We start from the raw sequence: 24,970 nt of genomic DNA on the forward strand, positions 1-24,970 counted from the left end.
CGAAATAGTTAAATACAACACAAGTGTGCCAAGAATTTTGTTCGGGCAGAATAGGCTCATTTTTTCGTTTTTGAGTTTTAAAAAATAAGTCTTAAGAAATATAAATATGAAACCAAATTATTTAAACAGTAAAATGTGGCCTTTACATAAACAAATTTATTTAAATTTTTTTATTCATATATTAGTCGGAGAAAATTGAACCTAAAGTCCAAGATGGCAAGTGTGCCAATAATTAAGTTCATCACTGTAGATGGCGTAGACTTGTCATTACTTATTGAGTCTAAACATAAAGGTAACCTTGTCACCTTTACAAACGGCTAAAGAAAAATAAAATCGCTATGGCTATATAAGTTTCAATATTTAAGGGAGTCGCACCACAAATCAAACAAATATATTTTTTATTTATCGCCCCCAAACTATATGCAGAATATGTGGGTAAAAAGCTATGCAGATATTTTTAAAAATCTTAATGTACGTATCGTGGCCAAAAAAACACTTGCTAGGGTTTTATAACAAGTTTAGATCCCAAGTCGAAACCTAAATTTTTACTTTAGTTTGTTTTCGTAGTCTAATGACTTACGTGGACTATTATTCGACAAAGTCGTCTACATCTACAGTGAGTCACATTAATATTCGGTTTTTTTTTTTTGTCAACTTCAAACGTGAATAAAAATTTTGAAACTAATAAAACAAAAAATCAAATAATTCAGAAATAAAGCTTATTTTATTGCCTTTTCATAGATATATATATGTTATTACATTTTTTGAAATTTAACTGAGAAACATGCATAAACGAAAGAAAAGCCGAATATTGGGGCCACATTAATATTCGGTTTTCCCTTTTTTGTACTAAAAATCAAAAAAATTATTTAGGCAATAAACTAAATTTGACATTTGAAATGCTAGCCATTATTGTCTATGGTATCGTTTATATATTTTGGCATACTTAAAATTTTTTTTTTTTTTGCCTATTCTGGGCCAGTTTTTCCAACCTAAAAAAAGGATGTACGGGATAATGTTAAAAAAGTTTGCAAAGGTACAACAAATTCTCGATTTTTTTTTTTAATTTATTGTTAAACCCTTAGTCTTTAACTTGAAATCAGTTTCAGCGCAATCCATTAATCACACCAAAAAAATGGATGGGTACAAAACAGAGTCGCTCAGAAGAAGCGTTTTGCTGCTTGATTCCATACAAAACTTAAGGAAAAATTAATTTTCGAGCGACTCTGCTTTTGTACCCATCCATTTTTTTTGGTGTGATTAATGGATTGCGCTGAAACTGATTTCTAGTTAAAGACTAAGGGTTTAACCATAATTTTAAAATAAAAATCGAGAATTTGTTGTACCTTTGCAAACTTTATTGACATTATCCCGTACATCCTTTTATTAGGTTGGAAAAACTGGCCCAGAATAGGAAAAAAAAATATTTTAAAGTATGCCAAAATATTTAAACGATACCATAGACAATAATGGCTAGCATTTTAAATGTCAAATTTAGTTTATTTCCTAAATAATTTTTTTGATTTTTAGTACAAAAAGGGAAAACCGAATTTTAATGTGGCCCCAATATTCGGCTTTTCTTTCGTTTATGCATGTTTCTCAGTTAAATGTTAAAAAAAGTAATAACATATATATATCTATGAAAAGGTAATAAAATAAGCTTTATTTCTGCATTATTTGATTTTTTGTTTTATTAGTTTCAAACTTTTTATTCACGTTTGAAGTTGACAAAAAAAAAAACGAATATTAATGTGACTCACTGTACATTTACTGAATCTTTCATACCTAAGTAATAAAAGACAAACAAAGCAATATAATTATACCGAAAATTCATAAATTTATTTATTTTGTTATATCCCTGCATTATAGGGTATAGGGTATTATAATTTCAGTCAAAAGTTTGCAACGCAATGAAGGAATGATTTCCGACTATATAAAGTATATATATTCTTGATCACCATCACCAGGAGAGTCGATCAAGCCATGTCCGTCTGTCTTTTCTTGTTAAGTCGCGATATTCGTCAAAGGACGTACTCGAATTTCCTTGCTCTCCCACACGCTAACCAGCATTTTTGCAACAAGCTGAGCACTTTCAGATAAGAAACTTTCTTTCAGAAGAACTGTCCTGTAGAGCAAAGTACGGTCCTCTTTGACGGCAAAGTTTCTTCTTCATCAAAATTGAAATTTAGCTTTCCAACCAAAAAAGGTGCTCTCAATTTTGTTAACGATTATGAACGAAATCAAATATTTGACAAGTGTGTATATGGGAAAAGATTTGCCAACCCAAAACTCATACTGGCTTACGTGCCGTATGAGTAATTTTTTTTGGAAACTTTGAGACCATTGCGCAAGCCCTTAGACTTAATTTAAAGTTTTTTGGATTTTAGTTTAAGTTATTTTGCACAAATATCTTGTATTTAAAAGGGTGAGATAAAAATTCCTTATAAAAAACCGCCCTAATGTACATACAAATTCGAAATATTTATTTATTATATAGCTTATTTTCACTATTATTATTATTATTTTAACACTAATGTTATTATTAAATACTTACGTTTGAGGGAGGGCAGCGCACTCAAAATATCTAGTTTCTCTAGAAGGTTGTTTAAACGTGTGTCGTCAGCGTCCATCATACTGGCTTCACTTACTCCGCTTCACTGGCCGAAAAAAACGAGCATTTGACGAGAGCCGAAGTGAACTTCGGTAGCTTGCCGAAAAATTCCAGAGAGAATGTCTTCTTCATTTTTTATCTCTCTAATTTTTTTTCATCTCTGAGACGAAGTTGAGAACGATTTCAAGAATCCTTGGGGACGATTTCAATAGCATTCATGCTTGATAAACTAAATCAAGAATGATGTATTCTCAAAAAGCCAGATCAAGAATACTTTTAATCTTGATTTCAAGAACGTTTGTGCTAAAAAAAGTGATAAGACAAAATACTGAAATCAAGAAGATTTGTTCTTGGTTTTTTTGTTCTCAAGTTTTCTCAGTGTGGTAGTCCATGGGGATTTAACTCATTGGCCAGGTCCTCTTAAGCAGTCGTCACAAGAATGCGGCCGCCCTGAGTAAATCCTTTGGCATCGTCGATATTATCGCGAATGAATCGGAAGAATATGGTGTCTTGCGCTGGTGACCTATGTTTACCCCTGAAAATTAGTTTAAATAATAATACAACAATTTTGTACTTTCTTACTTACATGTCTTCTTCTTTTTCACAGCCGGCGTTTTATGTGGCAAAAATAGGACATTTTCACGACAGTGATGCCAACTTGTTGCAAAAGGCGGCCTGTTTGTATTAATTTCTCAATAACTACACTTCTTTTACCATGGAATTTTTACCAGAAATAAGTTTCATTTTTAACTACAATACTAAGTACCTTTGAATAAATAATTCGTTAACCAAACATTTCGATAACTCCGAAATTTGGTCAAATTTGGTATTTTAAAGTTCTAGCTAATTGGTAACACTGCCAGGTAGACGGTTTGCCGACGGATTTTTTTAGCTAATTTTTTCGATAGGTTTTATAAAAAGCATATTTTTAAATATAACCTGAAGTGGGTATACAAATCGTAGTATGCACAGAATCGTAGTATGCCACAGAAAACTCTAATGAATTTTATGAACTACCTGCATACTACGATTTTTATACCTACTTCGGTTTATATTTAAAAATATGCTTTTTATAAAACCTCTCGAAAAAATTAGCTAAAAAAATCCATCGGCAAACCGTCTACTTGGCAGTGTTACCAATTAGCTAGCACTTTAAAATACCAAATTTGTTCAAATTTCGGAGTTAGTTATCGAAATGTTTTGTTAACGAATTATTTATTCAAAGGTACTTAGTATTGTAGTTGAAAATGAATGTACGTCAAAATAGCGTCGACCAGTTAGCAACGAAAGTGGAACGGTAGACTTTGGAACACTGGGGGCATTTTTATTTTTTAAATTTCCTCGCTATTTGGCGGCCGAATTGAAAAATGTTTGATGCAAAATTGTTTAGAATTAAAATATCTATCGATCTATATAGGTTGGGGCCAAGTCCGAGGCCTGAAAGTGTTTCAAAAATGCATTTGAAAAATCGTGTATCCACCATTTGGTTCACTGCTCCCCTCACAGAGGTTGTGCCAATATGCACGCTAAACCTGGTTATTAAGCGTTAATTCAAGCTTCTTGTCTAAAAGTTTCATTAAAATCAAACCCACAGATTTTGAGTAAAACGCCTAACAGTGAACCAACCTCGGATTTTTCCCATACAAAAAAGGGGGCCAAAAATTATTTTGTCTGGGGCTTCACTCATAGAGGTTGTGCCAACATGCACGGTAACTGGGCAGATTGGGGATCCTCCTAAGAACGTTTTGTGAAAATTTGATGAAAATTAAACCCACAGTTTTCGAGAAAATTTATTTACAGTGTGCGGGTTAAATGGTCAAATTTTGAAATTGGCCGCTTTTCGCTGACAGCGCCAGCGAGACCACCTTACAGCCATGACATCAACCATGTAAATATCCACACATTTTCTATGCAAACTTTAAGTAATTAATACAGCTCTCACAGAGGTTGTGCCAACTGCACGGTATATCAGTAGAAGGGGCATCATTAAAAGTAATTTCTGCCTTAATTTCAGCGAAATCAAACCCACAGATTTCGAGAAATTCAAGTAATTCAAACTAGGGTTTTCACACTATCCAGCCAGCGAGACAGCGTGCGGAGCCATGACATAAACCAAAATCAACCAAAACCAAATATTGAAACTCCCCAATCGCAAAAAGTTTCAATACTGCAGAAAACATTCCCTGTTACTTTGGAAGTAAAGCCCGCAATCGCAACAAAGAAATTATTTAGGGTATTCAATTGCGTTGCAAACGTTGTAAAGTGTAAAAGTGTAAGTCAGTTCCAACAACAATTTCCATACAAAATAGTTTGCTAGGCCTACAACACCCCAGCCTATGTATACAAATCCGTTGTACTTGTGTAAAAATAGGGGGTTAGTAATGGGAAGGAATTTAAGCTAAAATACTAAAAATATACCGAAAAGTTGGGTTTGAATCCATGATAATGACAGTGAAAGCTAAGAAACAAATTTGATTTTTAAATACAAAAGAAAAAAATTTGTCTTCTATAAATCAAAATAATTGAAGAATAATTTCAATGGAAGAAAAACCCTCTAGAAAGCGTACCAGGGAGGTCGAAACTAAGCGATGGTCAGAGAGCGAAGTTGATAAAGTCCTAGACTATATGTTGGAGCACAAAAATGTTGAGGTAAGAGCTTGCAGAATGTGAGTTATAATTGTAGCTAATATTTAAGCCTATAGAAACCAACGGCCCAACTTTACTACATGAAGTATTGGAGGCTACAAAAATTGACGCTACTTGGAACAGTCTCCGTTTTAAAGTGCGTCATTTAAAGTTGGCTTGGCGAAAGGCAGAAGACTTTTGTAAGTCAACAGGAGCAGGAATAGAGGAGGAAGATTCTGAGACAACTATTGAGGATAACATTTCATATTTTCAAAGTATTTTAAACTATCTAAAATACTTTCGCAGCAAAAATCTTAAAGATGTGTCCCAAGTACTATTTACTGCGATCGATATTCTTTGTGAAAAAAGATCTGGACATAATGGTACACGAATCGCAAAACTATGAGGGGAGCATTATTGAGATTCCTGAAGAAAAAGTTGATATAGATATCGGTTGGATCTGTCCTTCGAAGGTAAAACTAAACAGAAGAAAGAAAAAACTGCAATAGCGAAACTTCAAGAAATGGACTCCGAAAGAATGAAATTTATTCAGGATACGCTTGCTCTGGAAAAAGAAAAGTTTATGTGGAGTAAGGAACTAGAAAACCGGAAACTGGAAATAGAGGAAAAGCGATTGGACAACGATATGAAAAAACTTAAAATGGAACTAGAACACAAGGAGCGAATGTTAAAGTTGGAGCTTGACATGAAAAAATAAATGAAATAAATCTTAAAAAAATAATTTTATTTATTATTCAAACATGAGGTGGTACAAGCTATTCCTTTTATTTTCGGCGGCAGCAGGATTTCGAGTATTTTCTATTTCTGATTCATTGCCATTCTGGAATTCATTTAAATGTCCTTGTTGGTCCGGTATATCGTGATCAGTCAGTAAAATGTTATGAATTATGCAGCACACCATAACCCAATCGCAGAGAGATGCCTGGGCTGAACTATTTGATAGTCGTAGTCTAAGTTCTTTTAAACTACAGAATTTTCCTTTCAAAATCCCGAAACAATTTTCGATTCTAACGCGGTATTGGCTGTGTCTTTTATTGAAATTCAGCTGCTCATTCGGTTCCAACTGACGTGAATTGCTGCGGTATGGGGTAATTAAATTTTCTGAAAGTGGATAGGCAGAGTCGCCTGCAATCCACTGATTTTCACTAAAATGTCTTTTAAGGTGCTTTCCAATTAAATTTTTGAATATTTTAGAATCGTGGTAGCTACCGGGACTTCCTATTACAACATCTCGAATTCGGAGTTTGTGGTTACATACAGCTTGCATCTTCACAGAATATATGCGATGGCGCGAGTAATATACTCCATGATTTTTTGGAGGCTTTTCAAAGAGTTTTATTTCGCTGCCATCAATATAGCCAATGCAGTAGGGCAACTCATGGAAGGTATTTAAAACTATCACCTCGCGTTCTTCTCTTTTAGGCCAATAGATATACTTTTTTAAAAGTCGCAAAAAGGCAGTAAAAACTCGTTCCGTGAATAGAGCTAACGTCCCACCATCACCGACGCCAAATACTGTAGAGATTTTTCTTACGGATGCGCTGTTCCCTGATGAGCCCAATCGAAATAAAACTATTGCTAGTTGCAAGTCTGTAGGATATTGCATTTTGGTTCCAGTCGATTGAAATATTTCGTCGTTTCTTATTAGATCCAACAACATTAAAAACTGATCTTTGGACACCCTTAACATTTGCTTAAAACGTTCATCACTAAAAGTGGTCAGAATGTTAATTTGCCAATCATGGGATTTTTTAATCCGAAAAAAGTCTCCTCGACGAAACGACTGAATAATACTCATATCATAACTAAGGGTCTCCATTATTTCATCAATTTCTTCATCCACTTGATCCCTCGGACTAGCATCTATAATGGCTTAAATTAATTTACGCCAATAATGTGTAGCGCTTTTACCTATACCTTCAGTCATTTCGATATCAAGCACTGCATTGTTTATGATCCATTCAATCATTACATCCTTAACACTTTTACGTGGCATTTTGGGTTGTGTTATGTAGACATACATATTATTTTTAATGACAGAAAATTACAAAGCCTTCTTTTCATTCACAGCTCTACATTTTTAAACGAATACTTTAGGCAATACAACAATTTAAAAGTTGGCTTTTTATTGAACGTCAATTTCCTGCAACGATATTTTAAAATATTGGGCGTTCACAATTCTCGTCTGGAAAACTTACAAAAGGGGGATTCCCTAAACTGTTGAATTGCTGAATTGTTGAAAATTCAACAAAAAATTTCAGCAACTAAGGGTACGACCCAAAATGGTTCCTGTTGAATTTTCAAACAGCTGTTATTTGTTGAAAAGTTTCACGGAACTTAAAGCATGTAAAATTTGATTTATTACACAGGCCAACAGTGTTTTTGGTGCAGCCCTATGGGCATTAAATTGTGTTAATATAGACGGATATAAGCATATCTGCATACTTAGTTTTCGAGTTTAACGGGTGGTATTTGTGCAATCGAGGTTTGAAAAAAGTAGCAACATTTTATATTTTCATTTAAGATATCTTCGAGGGTCTGTGCTCAGTTGTAATAAAACCTATGCCAAAAAATTGCTTAGATGCCCTTCTACATAATTGCATTTAAGGTTCCATCATTATTTGAGTTAATAAAAGCCTATGAGCCATTGAAGTAATTTGTTCACCTTTATTTACAACCAACTTGATGCGGTGAACAGGCTTAAAAAAATACAAGGAAAAATATGTGCCCTAAAATATTTTACATGCATCTAGAGGCGTCTTTTCCCGAATTTTTGAGATAAATCCCACTATTGTACTTCGAAGAATGGAATTTATAGAATTTTTTCCGTAAGAATGGGAAAAGTAACAAGTATTTTAGAGTCACTCTTACGTAACGAGTTTTTCGTGATTTTACACAGTAGGCTTTTTAAAGATAACAGTGGCGTCGCCTTAAAATTGTGGTGGGGATTTTTTTTAAGGCATATTAATCCCTTAAAAATATAATTTGTCTATGTTCGGCGCCTACTGCTAACCAAATTGAAAGGCACATTTTTACGAATGTGTCAGATATTTATGTAAAATGGGATTTAAAAATAGTTGTTACTTTTTAAGTTCTTACGGAAAAAATTCTATAAATTCCATCCTTCGATGTACAATGGTCTTATTTGTCTTAAAAATTCGGTGAAAGACGCCTCTAGATGCCTGTAAAATATTTTAGGGCATATATTTTTCCTTGTATTTTTTTAAGCGTGTTCACCGCATCAAGTTGGTTGGGAATAGAGGTGAACAAATTACTTCAATGGCTCATAGGCTGTGATTGACTCAAATTATGATGGAACCTTAAGTGCAATAATGTAGAAGGGCATCTAAGCAATTTTTTGGCATAGGTTTTATTACAACTGAGCACAGACCCTCGAAGATATCTTAAATGAAAAAATTAAATGTTGCTATTTTTTTCAAACCGCGATTGCCCAAATACCACCCGTTAAACGCGAAAACTAAGTATGCAGATATGCTTATATACGTCTATATTAACATGTTTTAATGCCAATAGGCCTGCACCTTTTAATAAAGTCCATTTTGTTGACCTGTGTTATTGCTAGTTACTGTCTAAAAGTGTTACCAAGGTAAAAAGAACCACAAATATGATTTCTAAGTTGATTTTAAAATAAATAATGCGTACTAATGATACTAAAATGTTACAGAGTTGCCACGACTTTTAAAAAAAGGTGACAACTCTGGCTTTTCAGCAATTCAACAAAATTTTCATCAGCCCCGAGGCTGTTGAATTGCTGAAATTTCTGAAAGTTGACTTTGTATGGAACAGCTGATTAACAGCTGACCAAAATTCAACAATTCAGCAATTCAACAGTTTAGGGAATCCCCCTAAAGTTAACACGTTTGCAACGCAATTGAACACCCTAATTATATTTTTCCAAAATCAGTAAACTGTTAATTTCTACCAAGCCACTAGATCGATTTGGATGAATTATGTATCAAAATAATCAGGAGGGCAAGTCAATTATGTGGTTCATACATATTAATTGAAAATTCGCTATAAAAATATATTTATTTTCGATATTGGGCGCCAAACATTTGCCAATTGGCTCAACTGCCGATATATCGTATAAATACCTAGATTTTGGTTTATGTCATGGCTCCGCACGCTGTCTCGCTAGCTGGATACTGTGAAAACACTAGTTTGAATTACTTGAATTTCTCGAAATCTGTGGGTTTGATTTCGCTGAAATTAAGGCAGAAATTACTTTTAATGATGCCCCTTCTACTGATATACCGTGCAAGTTGGCACAACCTCTGTGAGAGCTGTATTAATTATTTAAAGTTTGCATAGATTGATGGTTTATGTCATGGCTCCGCACGCTGTCTCAGTGTGACCGCGTGGAAAAAAACCATAATTGAAATGACTTGAATTTCTCGAAATCTGTGTTTTTGATTTCGCTGAAATTAAGAAAGAAATTATTTATAATGATGCCCCTTCTACTGATATACCGTGCAAGTTGGCACAACCTCTGTGAGAGCTGTATTAATTATTTAAAGTTTGCATAGATTGATGGTTTATGTCATGGCTCCGCACGCTGTCTCAGTGTGACCGCGTGGAAAAAAACCATAATTGAAATGACTTGAATTTCTCGAAATCTGTGTTTTTGATTTCGCTGAAATTAAGAAAGAAATTACTTATAATGATGCCCCTTCTACTGATATACCGTGCAAGTTGGCACAACCTCTGTGAGAGCTGTATTAATTATTTAAAGTTTGCATAGATTGATGGTTTATGTCATGGCTCCGCACGCTGTCTCAGTGTGACCCCGTGGAAAAAAACCATAATTGAAATGACTGTAAGGTGGTCTCGCTGGCGCTGTCAGCGAAAAGCGGCCAATTTCAAAATTTGACCATTTAACCCGCACACTGTAAATAAATTTTCTCGAAAACTGTGGGTTTAATTTTCATGAAATTTTCACAAAACGTTCTTAGGAGGATCCCCAATCTGCCCAGTTACCGTGCATGTTGGCACAACCTCTATGAGTGAAGCCCCAGACAAATTAATTTTTGGCCCCCTTTTTTGTATGGGAAAAATCCGAGGTTGGTTCACTGTTAGGCGTTTTACTCAAAATCTGTGGGTTTGATTTTATTGAAACTTTTAGACAAGAAGCTTAAATTAACGCTTAATAACCAGGTTTAGCGTGCATATTGGCACAGCCTCTGTGAGGGGAGCAGTGAACCAAATGGTGGATACCCGATTTTTCAAATGCATTTTTGAAACACTTTCAGGCCTCGGACTTGGCCCCAACCTATATATCGATAGATATTTTAATTCTAAACAATTTTGCATCAAACATTTTTCAATTCGGCCCCCAAATAGCGAGAAAATTAAAAAAATAAAAATGCCCCCAGTGTTCCAAAGTCCACCGTTCCACTGTCGTTGCTAACTGGTCGACGCTATTTTGACGTACATTAAAAATGAAACTGATTTATGGTAAAAGAAGTTGTAGTTATTGGGAAATTAATAAAAACAGGCCGCCTTTGCAAAAAGTTGGCATCACTGTCGTGAAAAAATGTCCTATTTTTGCCAGATAAAACGCCGGCTATGAAGAAGAAGAAAACATGTAAGTAAAAAAGTACAACGTTTTTGTTTATTATTAATTTAAACTAATAAACGTTGCTAATTTTCAGGGGTAAACATAGGTTACCAGCGCAAGACACCATATTCTTCCGATTCGTTCGCGATAATATCGACATTGCCAAAGGATTTACTCAGGGCGGCCGCAATCTTGTGAAAGGACCTGGCCAATGAGTTAAATCTCCATGGTAGTCCATGTAAAACCGTTTGTAAGGATCTCTTCTGCGTCCTAGCCTCTCGCAGTTTATGCCTTCGCAAGTACTCTAGAGCAGACGGCATTTTGGTACGCTTTTAAAAATCTTGCCAACTTAGAAATGAAAATAAACCAACGCAGCCGCGGCAAACCGCTGTTCAGGGCTGCAATATGTAGCCTGGCGGGAAATTCAAATTTTTAATTTTTTTCTTTTATTATGTAGGGGAGTGTAGGGTAATTTGACGAGTAGGGTAATGTGACGAACTCGTCGAATCTCATATATGACGTCACGCCAAAAATTTCAAATAAATGTAGTCGTCTCCCCTTATCGTGTCGACAATGTATTTACAGTAATATTAATAAGAAGTCCCGTAATTTGTTCGTGAGGTAATTTTCGCTAAAAATGTGGTGCGCAAACTAGCAAACCCATTCAATTTACATGTGTTTCAGCAGTGCCAGAGCAAAGATGAGTGGAAAATAAAATCAGGCAAATATATGCACGTATACATGAAATCTTTATCAACAGTTTTTGGTACATCGCGTTTTTTTCTTTTGCGCCGTTTGAGAGTGACACCGTTTTTGCTCCAAGTCTACCTTGTAGGGTATCGTGACAAACTTTTTGTAGGGTATTGTGACGAACTTTTTTTATTCAAGAATTTTAACTGTTATCGTTGATTATTTGTAAAAAAAATATAATAATACCAGAGAACATTTACTGCTGCAGTTTTATTGTTGTTTTTAATAGTGACGTCAGTTTAATTTAATTAAAAAAAAAATTTTTTTTTGACCATTTTTTTTTTGTAAGTTTGGGTATTATTTTATTACTTTTTTCTTTTCCGTATCGAAAAAACCCTTTCCGTAAATAATATATAAAAAAATTAATTTTTTTTTTGTAAAAAGGATGGTTTACACCAAACGCTGTGGGATTTGGCTACGTTGAAATTTCAAATCCCAATTTTTTTAGAAATATGCTCAGTAAATGTAAGCAACTTTCTGCTTTTACACTTTTAAAAAATATTGATTTTTGGAGAAGTTACATTAAAGAACAAATCGTTCGTCACCTTACCCTACAACTTTTGAAAGTGCAAAAAAAGTAGGGTTCACGCCAAACGCTGTGGGATTTAGCTGCATTGGAATTTCGAATTTCGAATTTTACAGGGATATGCTCAGAAGATGTAAGCAACTTTCTGCGTTTACACTTTTAAAAAATATTGATTTTTACAAAAGTTACATTCAAAAAACGAATCGTTCGTCACCTTACCCTACACTCCCCTACAATATGCGCTTTAAACATATGATCTTTTTGTAATTTTGCAAGAAAAACATAAATTAGGTTTAAAACTTATTGGGAAATAGTCCAAATAAGTCAAATAAAATTCGATAATTATTGAATAATCGATATTTAGTGAATGCGTCCAGCCCTGGTCGTTTTTCGGTACATTTTCCGAAAAAAAGAAAATCTCTCGAATTCCTGTGACACTAACGGTTTTGGTCGGTTGGTTTCTAAGCCAACCGTCCCCAAAACCGTCGACGGTTTCTGTGACACCCCTGATAGAAACTATTACTATGTTTATACGATGAGATTCACGATTTCTTAAAAGCGCGATCTAGAAATAACCCTTGTTTATACGACAGCCGAGAATTCATGCTTTTATTTACTCTCAGCTGATAGGGATGCCGGACCGGAAAAAGTAGGTGATAATTTCTAGAGAAATAGCCTATGAAGAGCTTTCAATTTCTAGCGACGTGGCAGCGCCGATCATTTTTTAAAGAGTAACCAGATCTGCTTATCACCAAATCACGCTTTTAGGCTGAAATCATACTCAACTTTCATGTGTTGCCGAATTCACGAAATGGCGTTTATACAGACACGAATCGGCCGAAAGCGTGAAATGATAGCGTGAATTCGGCATCGTATAAACATATACTTTGTGCGATTCGTGCTTGTATAAACGCCATTTCGTGAATTCGGCAACACACGAAAGTTGACTATGATTTCTGCCCAAAAGCGTGATTTGGTGATATGCAGTATGGTAACTCTGTAAAAAATTATCGACGTTGCCAGATCGCTAGAAATTGAAGGCCTTTTATAGGCTATATCTCTAATCAGTGGTATTAAAAATTAGATATTTTTGTCGGTCCGGCATCCCTATCAGCTGAGAGTGAATAAAAGCATGAATTCTCGGCTGTCGTATAAACAGGGGTTATTTCTATTTCGCGCTTTCAAGAAATCGTGATTGCTATCGTATAAACATAGAAACAGTATATGTAATCAGCATGCCAAGTTGCAAAATTCCAGCACAAACCCTTATTGGTTTAAAAAAAAACACGAAAAACTTGACAAATTTGCAGTTCTATACGTATCTCCCCCCTTAAAAAGTGTAAAATATATATATGCGGGGGTGTCACAGAAAACCATTCCAACCGAATTTCTCCCGAATAGCAAAACTCGGTGTCACAGACGTCATTTTTGACGGCTTATAAATCCCCCGTATTTTGCCGGACGCTTTGATAAAATTACCCAACTTACAAACGTTTCCCAAAAATATAACTTTATTTAAGACAACTCTAATGAATTTTATGAACTACCTGCATACTACGATTTGTATACCTACTTCGGTTTATATTTACAAATATGCTTTTTATAAAACCTTTCGAAAAAATTAGCTAAAAAAAATCCATCGGCAAACCGTCTACCTGGCAGTGTTACCATTTAGCTAGAACTTTAAAATACCAAATTTGTCCAAATTTCGGAGTTAGTTATCAAAATGTTTTTATTCAAAGGTACTTAGTATTATGTGCGTCAAGTTAGTGTCGGTGACTTTAGCGGCGATAACAGAACGGTGGAATCTGGAACCTGGGGCCAATTTTTTTTTTTGTGCTTCTGGGGGCCAAATCGAACATTTTTTAACTGCAAACTTGTTTAGAATGAAATTCTCTTTCGATCTTGGTAATTCGCGAGTCTCGCCGATGTTCGGAAGTGTGAAAGAAATGCATTCAAAAAACCAGGTCCCCACGTTTTGGGGAATATCTCCACTCACAGAGCGTTCTCCACAATGCGCGCTAGCTTAGCTTAAAGGTCGTCCTTTGAAGGACATTTGAGGAAAATAGCATCAAAAAATTATCGCCAGTTTTTGAGAAAATCAGTTAACAGTGGACCAACCTCTAAATCCGCCCATACCAAAAAAGTCCTTAAAAAACCCTCGTCATAAATTAAAATAATTAATGCATTTCTTTTACACTTCCGAACATCGGCCAGACTCGCGAATTACCTAGATCGATAGAGAATTTCATTCTAAACAAGTTTGCAGTTAAAATTGTTCGATTTGGCCCCCAGAAGCACCAAAAATCAAAAAATAAAAATTGGCCCCATGTCCCAGATTCCACCGTTCCGTTATTATTATAATTTCAGTCAGAAGTTTGCAACGCAGTGAAGGAGACGTTTCCGACCACATAAAGTATATATATTCTTGATCAGCATCAATAGTCTGTCAGTCTGTCACACACAAAAAAAAAACTATGTAAAATCAACTATTTAATAGTGAAAACTGCCCCAACCCATAAAAAATAGAAAATGCCCCAAAAAATAGTAGATTACCTATAAAATAGTAGATGACCTACAAAATAGTATTTACCCCGAAAAAAGTTGTTGTTTTTTTAATTATGTTTTTAACTTATTTTATTATACCCGTTACTCGTAGAGTAAAAGGGTATACTAGATTCGTGCAAAAGTATGTAACAGCTAGAAGGAAGCGTTTTCGACCCCATAAAGTATATATATTCTTGATCAGGGTCACTAGCCGAGTCGATCTAGCCATGTCCGTCTGTCCGTCTGTCTGTCTGTCTGTCTGTCTGTCTGTCTGTCTGTCTGTCTGTCTGTCCGTCTGTCCGTCTGTATGAACGCTGAGATCTCAGAAACTACAAAAGCTAGAAGGTTGAGATTTCCCACACATATTCTTTGGCTTCCTACGCAGCGCAAGTTTATTTTAGCCGAGCGCCACGCCCCCTCTAACGCCCACAATCGCCCACTAACGATTTTAAAATGGGTCCTGCGCCCACATCTTTAAAGATTTCCGAGAAGTATAAATGCAATTTTGTTGTGTATATTTATACCTATCGAAATGTAGAAGACATTTTTCAAATCGGACCATTCATTAAAAAGTTATACGCAATCAAAAATTATATATCTATCTTCCTCGCACTCCCTTTAGCTGAGTTACGATTATTAGTCGGGACACCAACCCGACACAGCGTTCGCACTCCCTTTAGCTGAGTGACGGGTATTAGATAGTCGGGACAACAACCCGACTATAGCGTTCTCTCTTGTTTTTAATTTAATTTGTTATATTAATTTATATGGAAGTTATTTATAGACACTTACATTTCACAGATACTTAAACTTACAAATTAGGTTTGTTGCCTCCGCTGGGAATCGAACCGGTCCCGCAACCATCGGAGTCAAGCACTCTAACCACTAGGCCATAGAAGAATGCTTTTTGTAGAGGAAAATCTATAGACTTGAAATCAACATTTAACAAAAAAAAAAAAAAAAAAAATATCATCTGCAAAAACGGGATTTGAACTCACGACCCAGAGATTATGAGTCAGATACTCTAACCACCCTAAGTACAGAAAAATAGTTGACATACAATTTATAATCGTATTTTAAAAACAACAAAATAAATGAAGGAAAAAAATAGTTGTGTTACGATATTAATTGTGGTGTTACTATTTAATGCCCCAAAAAATAAAACAACAAAATACACGCAAACAAATAAAATAGTTTGGCTACGATATTAATTGAGACGTTACTATTAACTTGCCAAGCGAATAAAACAACAAAATACATGCAAATTTCGTAAATAGGTTTTCTAATATTATAATTGTTAAATACTATTCAATGACCCAAAAAATAAAACAACAAAATACATGAAAAATTCAGAAAATAGTTAAATACTATTTTTCTATGTTAATTTTACATAGTTTTTTTTTTTTGTGCAGTCTGTCAGTCTGTCCGTTTCTATGCGAACTAGTCTTTCAGTTTTAAAGCAATCGGAACAAAAGTTATTAATTTTTTCCCGAATCATCCCATTTTGTGTAAGTTGAGACACTTTGAGCGTGTAAGTTGAGACACCCGTTTTTTATACAAAAAGGCCTTAGGCCAACAGAGGTCGCTTTCTGCCTAGTACATTTCTTTGATATACGGGGAAAAGTGAATGTTCAAGCCTTCTGATTTTAATTGTTATTTGGTCTAAGTTCTTAAAAAATGGATGGGAAATAATTTAGGACGTACTAAAATTGATTAAATTAACATAAATAAATAGTTCCTTATAGTTTGGAGTACTTTTTGTGAGTATTATTGACCTTTAAAAGTGTCTCAACTTACAGACCTCTTTTTCAAAATGTCGTTTTTTGGGACTTTTCAAAAAAAATAATTTTTCAGTTTCCCCTAAGGAAAAAAAATATTTTTTATTAAGCTAATAGACTAACCTTTCGATCAGTACCAAATGCGTAAAGTTTCATAGGTGAATGTCGAAATGGCAGATTAAAAACAAAAGGTGTACCAACCTACAGACCTCTCCCCTACTTATACAAAAACTATTCCTAATAGAAGTGCGACCTCATGCTAAGGACGCTGTGGAATACCATAATTACAAGGTTTGGTATTCAACCGTGCTTTTTGCTATGGTCGACTATCGCTATAGATTTTCCTACATAAGCGTCGGCACTCCGCGTCGGTGCCGAGTTAATGGATGAACATACCAGAAAAATTAATGATGTCGAAATCACTGTGCTTATTTTGGGAGATTCGGCATTTTGTTATTCGAAGAATCTTATGAAACCCTATCCGTTTTCCGTAGAAGCCAACGAGGAACAGAAGGCTTTCAATTACAACCTGTCAAAGACTAGAAGAGTGGTGGAAAATGCCACCTCAAGGCAAGATTTCGAAAGATCGGAAAAGGACTAGACAACAGAGTTGAAAAATCTTCCCAAATTATATCCTGTTGCTGCATCCTGCACAACTTCTGTATCGCCCACAATAGCTTTGTGCCAGAATCATGGCAGCAAGATGCTGAATTAGTCCAAAGACAGGATACTCCGGAGCATGAGCTTTGGCTAGGAAATACAAATGAAAGAGCGGAAACGGTACGATGAGCCCTTGCAATGGAATTCTTAAATCGTAATGCCTAATTGCCTAATACTTTGGATAAATAAAAATTACTAAAACAAATACTATTTTAATTTATTTATTTTGTATTAATCTTCGTCCGAGGCACGCGTCTGTAGTAAACCCAGCCCCTTGCGATGAAAATCGGCAGATTCTTTGGCAATTTCTTCCATTACTTCCAGCTTCCTTTTTTAAATTTGAAGGAATTCATCGTCCTTACTTGTTTTGCGACGCTTTGTTTGGGAGCCCGAGGGGCCATCAAAGTCAGTGGCAGTGCTTTCGTCCATTTCGTCGCCTTGCCCATCGCTGCCGAAGCTTGAGAGTCTGCAAAAATGTCAATTTATTAGTATAATTGAGTAATTCTTATGTTTACTGCGGTATGCGTTATCTGTGCTGTCAGTTGGGTGCACATCCACTGCTTGCGACCCTTGCATCAGGATAGCCACCCGCTCGAAATACTCCCATGTGGAGGGGGTACCTCCCGAAGGTCTAACCTTCGCCAGTTCGACTCTGAAAGCAGGTCGAAGAACAAAAATGTTAATTTATGTTATAGGTTCCCTATTTAAAGTTACATACCTGTATTTTTTCTTAATGTTTTCCATTTTTTGTTTTACCTCCACATGTGATCGGCCGAAATCCTTAAGGCTGTTGGCCATATCCTTGTATATGTGCGTGTTCTTTTGCACACCACGAAAACCATACATATTATCTGGCCATAGGTCGAAGAGAGTTAGGACGGCCTCATTCGGCCACACAAATCGGGAACCTAATAAAGGCTTTAAACTAATTAATAAAATAATTAAATATATTTTCTTACCTTTTTGTTTCGACATGGTAATCAGAACAGCTTTGCTTGAATTTTTCACTAGGGATGAACCGTCAACGATAGGAAAACAAATACGAAATATACCAAATATAGCAAAGACCCTTAATGTACCCTACTTTTTCTCTGCTCTAGTTGCCTATACAAAAACTATGTAAAAAAAACCAGGGTTTCAAAAACTGTGAGCTGAGAAGCAAAAGCACCTATATTTATGCTTTGCTGTTACTGTGAGATCAAACAATTTTTTTTAGGAAAGCAAAGCAAAAGCAAATATATTGAAGCACAGCAACATTAACAGTACTACAGACTTCCGAAAGCAAAAAACATTGCTTTCGTGTTGCTGTCAGCACTCTGAAAGCAACTTTAACATTCAAAAATATCACCTGATCGAAATGGCTGCCAGAAACAAACAATTTTCTTTTGTCTGGAAATACTTTGAAAATACAAGTGACCTTGATAAAGCTATTTGCACATTGTGCAAAGTTTTAATGAAGAATGGCCGGACCTACAATTTGAAAAGTCATCTATGGAAAGTACACGGAATCGAAGACGAGACAATTAAAATCGAAGATGGAGGGGTACAAAAAGCGTTTTCCACAAAAACCCAGTCTATTCAGGTAAAATTGAATAAAAATCAATTAATTCGCTCATATATCGGTTTAGTAACGGAGGACAATATTCCATTTAATGTATTAAATTCAAGTGATTTAAGAAATATTATTGATCCCATCTGCTGTGGATTTCAAGAAAAAACAGGCAAACGCTTTGTGCTTAACGCAAGTAATGTTCGAGCGGCGGTATGCAAAGTCGCTGATAATATAAGAAATTATATCAAATTGGAGTTATCCCAACGGCTCCTATCCCTCAAAATTGATAGCGGAACAGGGGTCTGCCGTAACATATTTGGTATCAGTGCTTAATTCATTAAAGATGACCAAGTTAAATCCATTATTTTGGGGATGGTTGAGCTGAAAGGAGTTGGGTCTAGTAACTCCAAAAATTTGGCTTTGGAAATACATTTAATCATCCCGGATTTTAACAATTACTTCAGATAACGGTGCAAACATGATTATTATGCTCTAAGAAAAATATAAAAATTGAATTTTAATTTTACAAAGTAATTTTTATTATTTAATCTATAATGATTACGGTCCCTGCTTTTAAATGTAAACTCCTGCTTTCAAATGTAAACTGCTGCTTTTAAATGTAAAATGCTGCTATAACATTGCTTCCGACGAAATTTTAACAGTCGACTTTGGCTGTCGATGATTTTGCTTCGGCTTTGCTTCCGACTTCCAAAAACTTTCATAGCAGTAGCACAGTAAAAGCAAAACATAGGAAGCATTCACAGCATTTTTATACCCTTGCAGAGGGTATTATGATTTCAGTCAGAAGTTTGCAACGCAGTAAAGGAGACGTTTCCGACCCCATAAAGTATATATATTCTTGATCAGCATCAAAAGACGAGTCGATCTAGCTATGTCCGTCTGTCCGTCTGTCTGTTTCTACGCAAACTAGTCTCTCAGTTTTTGAGCTATCGGGACGAAACTTTCGCAAAAGTCTTCTTTCTATTGCAGGTAGTATATATGTCGGAACCGACCGGATCGGACAACTATATCTTATTATATATATATATATATATATATATATATATATATATATCTTATTTTTTAAATATTTGTGAGTTTCGAATTAATTATTTAAAAAATCGGACTACTATATCATATAGCTGCCATAGGAACGATCGGAAAATTAATGGAAAAGTAATAGGAAATAAATTCTAGCTTCTTTGGTTTTTATTGTATTATCTTCTACTCTAGGATATGACTCTTTTTAAATATTTCCGAATTTCAATTTTAATTTGATCAAAATCGGACGACTATATCATATAGCTGCCATAGGAACGATCGGAAAATTAATGAGAAATATTAGAAAATTGAACATTTTTGCGATTTGTTAATTAATAGGAATGATCTGCAAGGGTATATAAGCTTCGGCTGGCCGAAGCTAACTTCCTTTCTTGTCAAACCCTGAAAAAAACAGGGTTTTGTCAATAACCCCATAACTCCATGGAAATAGGCTTTAATAATGTCAATGCAAATGGCGTCTCTATACAGTTTATTACTCTATGTTCAAAGTAATTAATTTGTTTTGAGCCTATTTAAGAAAGTTAAAGTGAGTGTGTGAAAATTTATGGTAAGCTAAGGGCATACTATTTTAATCGCTTTGGCTATTAATAATATTGCAGGCTGCAAGTACCATCCTCCTCTTACATTAATTTTTATTATTTTCCATTGCAGGCATAATTTCAATTTCAGGTATTTTAATAATAATAATATATTAAATACTTAATATAAATATTAATAATTATATTTTTATCTTATTTGTTTTGTTTTCTTTTTTTTAGAAAATATTTATAATGTTATTTTTTTCTTTTTTGTTTTCTTTTCCTTTTTTGTTTAGGAAAATTAATAATTTTCTTTTCATCTTTTTTATTTTCTTTTCTCTTTCTGGCTTAGGAAATAAAATAGTTAAGTAAATATGTATGCATTTTATTTAAATAAAGAAAATTTTCTGAAAATTAAAAAGTCCTTTCTTATTTTAAGAAAACAATTCTATGTTCAAGGAAAGTAGGGGAGAGTGGGGGAATTTCGTCACAGGGGCAATTTCGTCACCTGCAATATCTCGGAATCCATAAGTCGTAAAAATATATAATTTTTTTGTTTTAGTCCTTCAAGACGGCCAGACACAACCAATGCATTTGTTTTGCACAGAAGGCCAAGATAATTAAGCTATAATATTAAATGTGTTTTAACAGTTCAAAAGCTACATTTAGTTCTCGACGAAATTTTTTCTGTATGCCACAATTCAAAAGGAATAAGATACACGATTTTTTATATAATACACAGTGCTATAATGTGCATTTCTGCGTCAGTGATTTTTAACTTTGCGCCTAATTTCGCAAGAAAAATAATTATTTCTAAAAAAGTACGGTCTGGGGAAATTTCGCCACCCTACGCTAAGGGTAAATTCGCACCTATTTTAAATACATATTTTTATATTTGACGAGCTGGCTAACGAACAGACTACCAGCAGCAGCAACAAATATAGGACGTCAACAAAAATGGTACGCTTGATCAGTGTAGCATATTTTCAGGCGTTAAACTCCCTACATTTTTCAGGTGACGAAATTTCCCCGGTTGTGTGGTGATTTTACCCCCCTGTGTGGTGAGATTGCCCCAGTATATTGGTTTTACATTTTATTTTTTTATAAATCACCAAGCTAATTAAAAAAATAGGGGAATGTCACATTTTAAAGCTTGGTGCTAACCGCATTCAACAATAAAAATAGAAATATGATAACGTGTCTCAAGATGGACAAAAAATAGCTTTGAAAAAATGCTGACGAAATTCCCCCACTCTCCCCTACTTTCTAAATTTTAAGAAAATTTCTCAATTTGATGACAAGTTTTCTAGATTTTAGAAAAGTGTTTCTGCTTTTCAGAAATTTTTTTCTAACTTTTAGAAAATTACTTTCTAAAAAATACGGTAAATCGTCATCGACTGAAAGTCATTGCGAATTTCTTGATTTAATGGCGATTTCGGGCTGTTTTTTTTTGAGTGTAGGCTAGGATACATATATTTCATATGATTCGGATCATAACACTATACAAATTTTAGACCACTCTGTTGTTTCGAGACCATGCTTTAAACGTTTCGAGATGCTTAGAAACATTGGAGTAGGCAACTACTACTAAAAAACGGAACAATACCCGATTGATATTGTCTTCTCAATTTGTACATATCAATTTTTCCGTATAAAAGCAATACGAATTCATAGCCGAGTCGATCTAGCCATGTCCGTCTGTCTGTCTGTATGAACGCTGAGATCTCGGAAACTAAAATTGCTAGAAGGTTGGGATTTCCTACACATATTCTTGGGCTTCCTACGCAGCGCAAGCTTATTTTATCAAGGTGCCACGCCCCCTCTAACGCCCACAAACCGCAAAAAGCCGTGGTGCCCACAGTTTTGTGTACAAACAGTACCAATTCCGTGCCATAGATGGCGCGTTCTCTCTTGCTTTTATATCAAATTGGACATCGAATAGTCTTCGAAATAATAGTATGGCTGTGAATTCAAAATTAATTATTTATTGATTATGGTATTAAATGCATTTCTTGTGTGATTCACCACGGTAACACTGGCATTCTACGAAAAACCAAAAACTACAGTGAAAAAATTTGTGCTGCCTCTTTTATTTTGTAAATGGTTAGTATTTAGTTAGTATAATATTCATATTAAACCTTGGTTTTCTTTAGACAGTGGAAAGTGAATTGTGGTTCTACAGCGGTGCCCGTCAGGAAACTTTAATCAGTAAGTAAGATGTTCAAAGTATACAAAAGCTTTTACTCATTTTCTTTACATTTTTTTGCACGTGCTTTAGACATGGAAAAGGAAATTCTGCCCAGCAAGAGCAGCGAGGATTTACCTAGACCTAACACATCAAGAAAGCGCACCTGGAAAAGGAGCATGGTATGGTACCACTTTAAAAAGAGCAACGACGGCAAGCATGCTGAATATCGGTTTTGCAATAAGACTTACAAAACCGGTGTCAACACTTCAAACTTGAGTGATCACCTAACGCGTGTGCATCCATCTCATCAGTTGTTGGAGCGGCCCACAAGGTCAATTTCCAAATTCTTAAAAGTTGACGATCAATACAACAGTAAGTCCGCAGTAAGCAAAAATTAGATAAGACACTGATGAAAATGACGTCCATTCATTCTCAATTGTAAGGCACTCGGGGTTTCGCCACTTTGTCAATCTGCTAGATCCTCGTTACACCGGAACACATTAAAAAATGTCCACATAAAGAATGTTTATGCCGATTTGACATCCAAGCTCAAACTCATACTGAGCAAAGTGGACCAATTGCCATTACGATGGATGGTTGTACGAGTTGTCTGTTCGAGTTGTGCTCTCCAAATGGAACTTGAAGTCAAAAGTAAATCCAAAAGTGACAGACAATACCAACGCGATGATAAAATCGTGCGAAATTTTACAAAAGCGGCACCCTGCTTCGCTCACTGTCTGAACTTTGTGGTTCAAGATTGCTTGGCCGAAGATTCTATAAAGCATGTATTACCAAAATGCAAGAGAATTGTAAAATTTTTTTAATGTAGCACGATAGCCTACGATAAATTCAGGCAAGCTCAGGGTGACAAAGCATACAGCCTGATCCAAGAAGTAAACACAAATGAGTTCATATCGTCTTCCTCCCCAGCTTGAACTGCTGAAAGATATTCAAACCATTTTAGCAGTCACGACGTAGTGCTCGTCAAGCGCAAATGGGACTAGCTCCTTAATTGTTCCCCTGACGAATTGTATTCTCTAAGTATTCCTTAACAACAAACATGATTGCTGGTGCTAATGCTGAGGAAGGAGATCTTGAGGAAACCGCTGTAAAACCACTAGTCCAGCGACTTCAACGGAATCTGAGAGGATGTTCTCGAAGGCAGGCCAAGTAATTTCCGAGCCCAGGTCAGCACTCAAGTCAAACATAGTGGACCAGCTCCTTTTCATTAAGAAAAATTGGTGGATTTCCGATTATAATGTTTAAAATTAAGGTTGATCGCAATTATAGCGGCTGGACCGCTACTATGTTTTTATGTTTTTTGAATATTATTTTTATTTTTTTACTTTTAATAGGATCACTATCGATGTTTTGCCAGCTTGTACGGTATCCAATTAGCTGGCAGTCATCTTAAGAAGGACCCTCTGGCGCTAAGCAAAACGAGATACTTGTGGAGTGCGGATTCAGTGTGATCAGCGCCCTTGTATAGCTAAGTTCTCGATACATGTTAATTATTCCAATATGTGTAATATAAATCATTTATTTGAATTTACTAAGGTTTTGGACTCCATTTAATTAAAATAAGTTAAAAAATATCAAATAATTTTATATAATGAGATGAAAAACGGTATAGAAAATCAGTTTGATATGAAACAAGAGAGAACGCTATACCCGTCCCTCAGCTAAAAGCAGTGCGAAGGCTGTACTCGGGTTGGTGTCCCGACTAATAATTGTAATTCAGCTAAAGGGAGTGCGAGGGAGATAGATATATAACTTTGTTTTTTGTGATTGCGCATAACTTTTTAATGAATGGTCCCATTTAAATAGGTATAAATATACACAACAAAATTTCATTTATACTTCTCGAAAATCTTTAAAGATGTGGGCGCAGGACCCATTTTAAAATCGTAAGTGGGCGATTGTGGGCGTTAGAGGGGGCGTGGCGCTCGGCTGAAATAAACTTGCGCTGCGTAGGAGGCCAAAGATATGTGTGGGAAATCTCAACCTTCTAGCTTTTGTAGTTTCTGAGATCTCAGCGTTATATTTATATGAAACTAGAGAGAACGCTTTAGGGCCGGTTTCTCGAGTTCCGGCTAACATTTCTCGAACAGATAAAGTCCCAGCTAAGGCATTTTGGCTTTCTCAAGCATAAATGTGAGAGCTAACTTTGACAGGGACTCGGAGTCCCTGTTAAGCGTTTTCGGCTCGATAGAATGACAGCTGATTTCCCAAAGTCAACTAAGAAGAAGAAACAAAATCACAGTTGACTTTTCCTTTGAATTATACCCAAACAGCTGATGAAATAATCGAAGCACGCCATTTTTTGCGCTTCAAAGGCACAATTATGTGCGTTAACAGCACTCTGTAATTGTTTCTCGTTCAGATAAATTAAAGCAGTCGAGAAAGCGGATTTGCTTTTACGAACAGTTTATCTGGTATTTAAGTTTTTCGAACAGATACATAGCTATCAGGGACTTTGACAGGGACTCGAGAAACCGGCCCTTAGTCGGGTTGGTGTCCCGACTATCTAATTCCCGTCACTCAGCTAAAGGGA

The 24,970-nt window shown here is 35.4% G+C and overlaps 3 protein-coding genes across 3 annotated transcripts in view; 1 reads left to right on the plus strand and 2 right to left on the minus strand.

Annotated features, from left to right (window-relative positions):
- The window catches only part of LOC138913438 (uncharacterized), a 96,588-nt gene that overhangs the window by 26,104 nt on the left and 45,514 nt on the right, over window positions 1-24,970 (plus strand). The window lies entirely within an intron of this gene.
- Window positions 5,988-7,275, minus strand: LOC138913303 (uncharacterized). The gene is made up of 2 exons (XM_070216555.1): window positions 7,175-7,275; window positions 5,988-7,120 (listed from the first exon to the last, which is right to left on the minus strand). Exons 1-2 carry the CDS (start codon window positions 7,251-7,253, stop codon window positions 5,988-5,990), a joined length of 1,212 nt encoding a protein of 403 aa, XP_070072656.1. The 5' UTR covers window positions 7,254-7,275.
- LOC138913244 (uncharacterized) lies at window positions 17,339-18,109 on the minus strand. Its single transcript, XM_070216112.1, has 3 exons — window positions 18,056-18,109; window positions 17,815-18,004; window positions 17,339-17,748 (listed from the first exon to the last, which is right to left on the minus strand). Exons 1-3 carry the CDS (start codon window positions 18,069-18,071, stop codon window positions 17,574-17,576), a joined length of 381 nt encoding a protein of 126 aa, XP_070072213.1. The 5' UTR covers window positions 18,072-18,109; the 3' UTR covers window positions 17,339-17,573.

Source organism: Drosophila takahashii, chromosome 3R (assembly GCF_030179915.1).
Source record: "Drosophila takahashii strain IR98-3 E-12201 chromosome 3R, DtakHiC1v2, whole genome shotgun sequence".
In the NCBI taxonomy this organism is placed as follows: domain Eukaryota; kingdom Metazoa; phylum Arthropoda; class Insecta; order Diptera; family Drosophilidae; genus Drosophila; species Drosophila takahashii.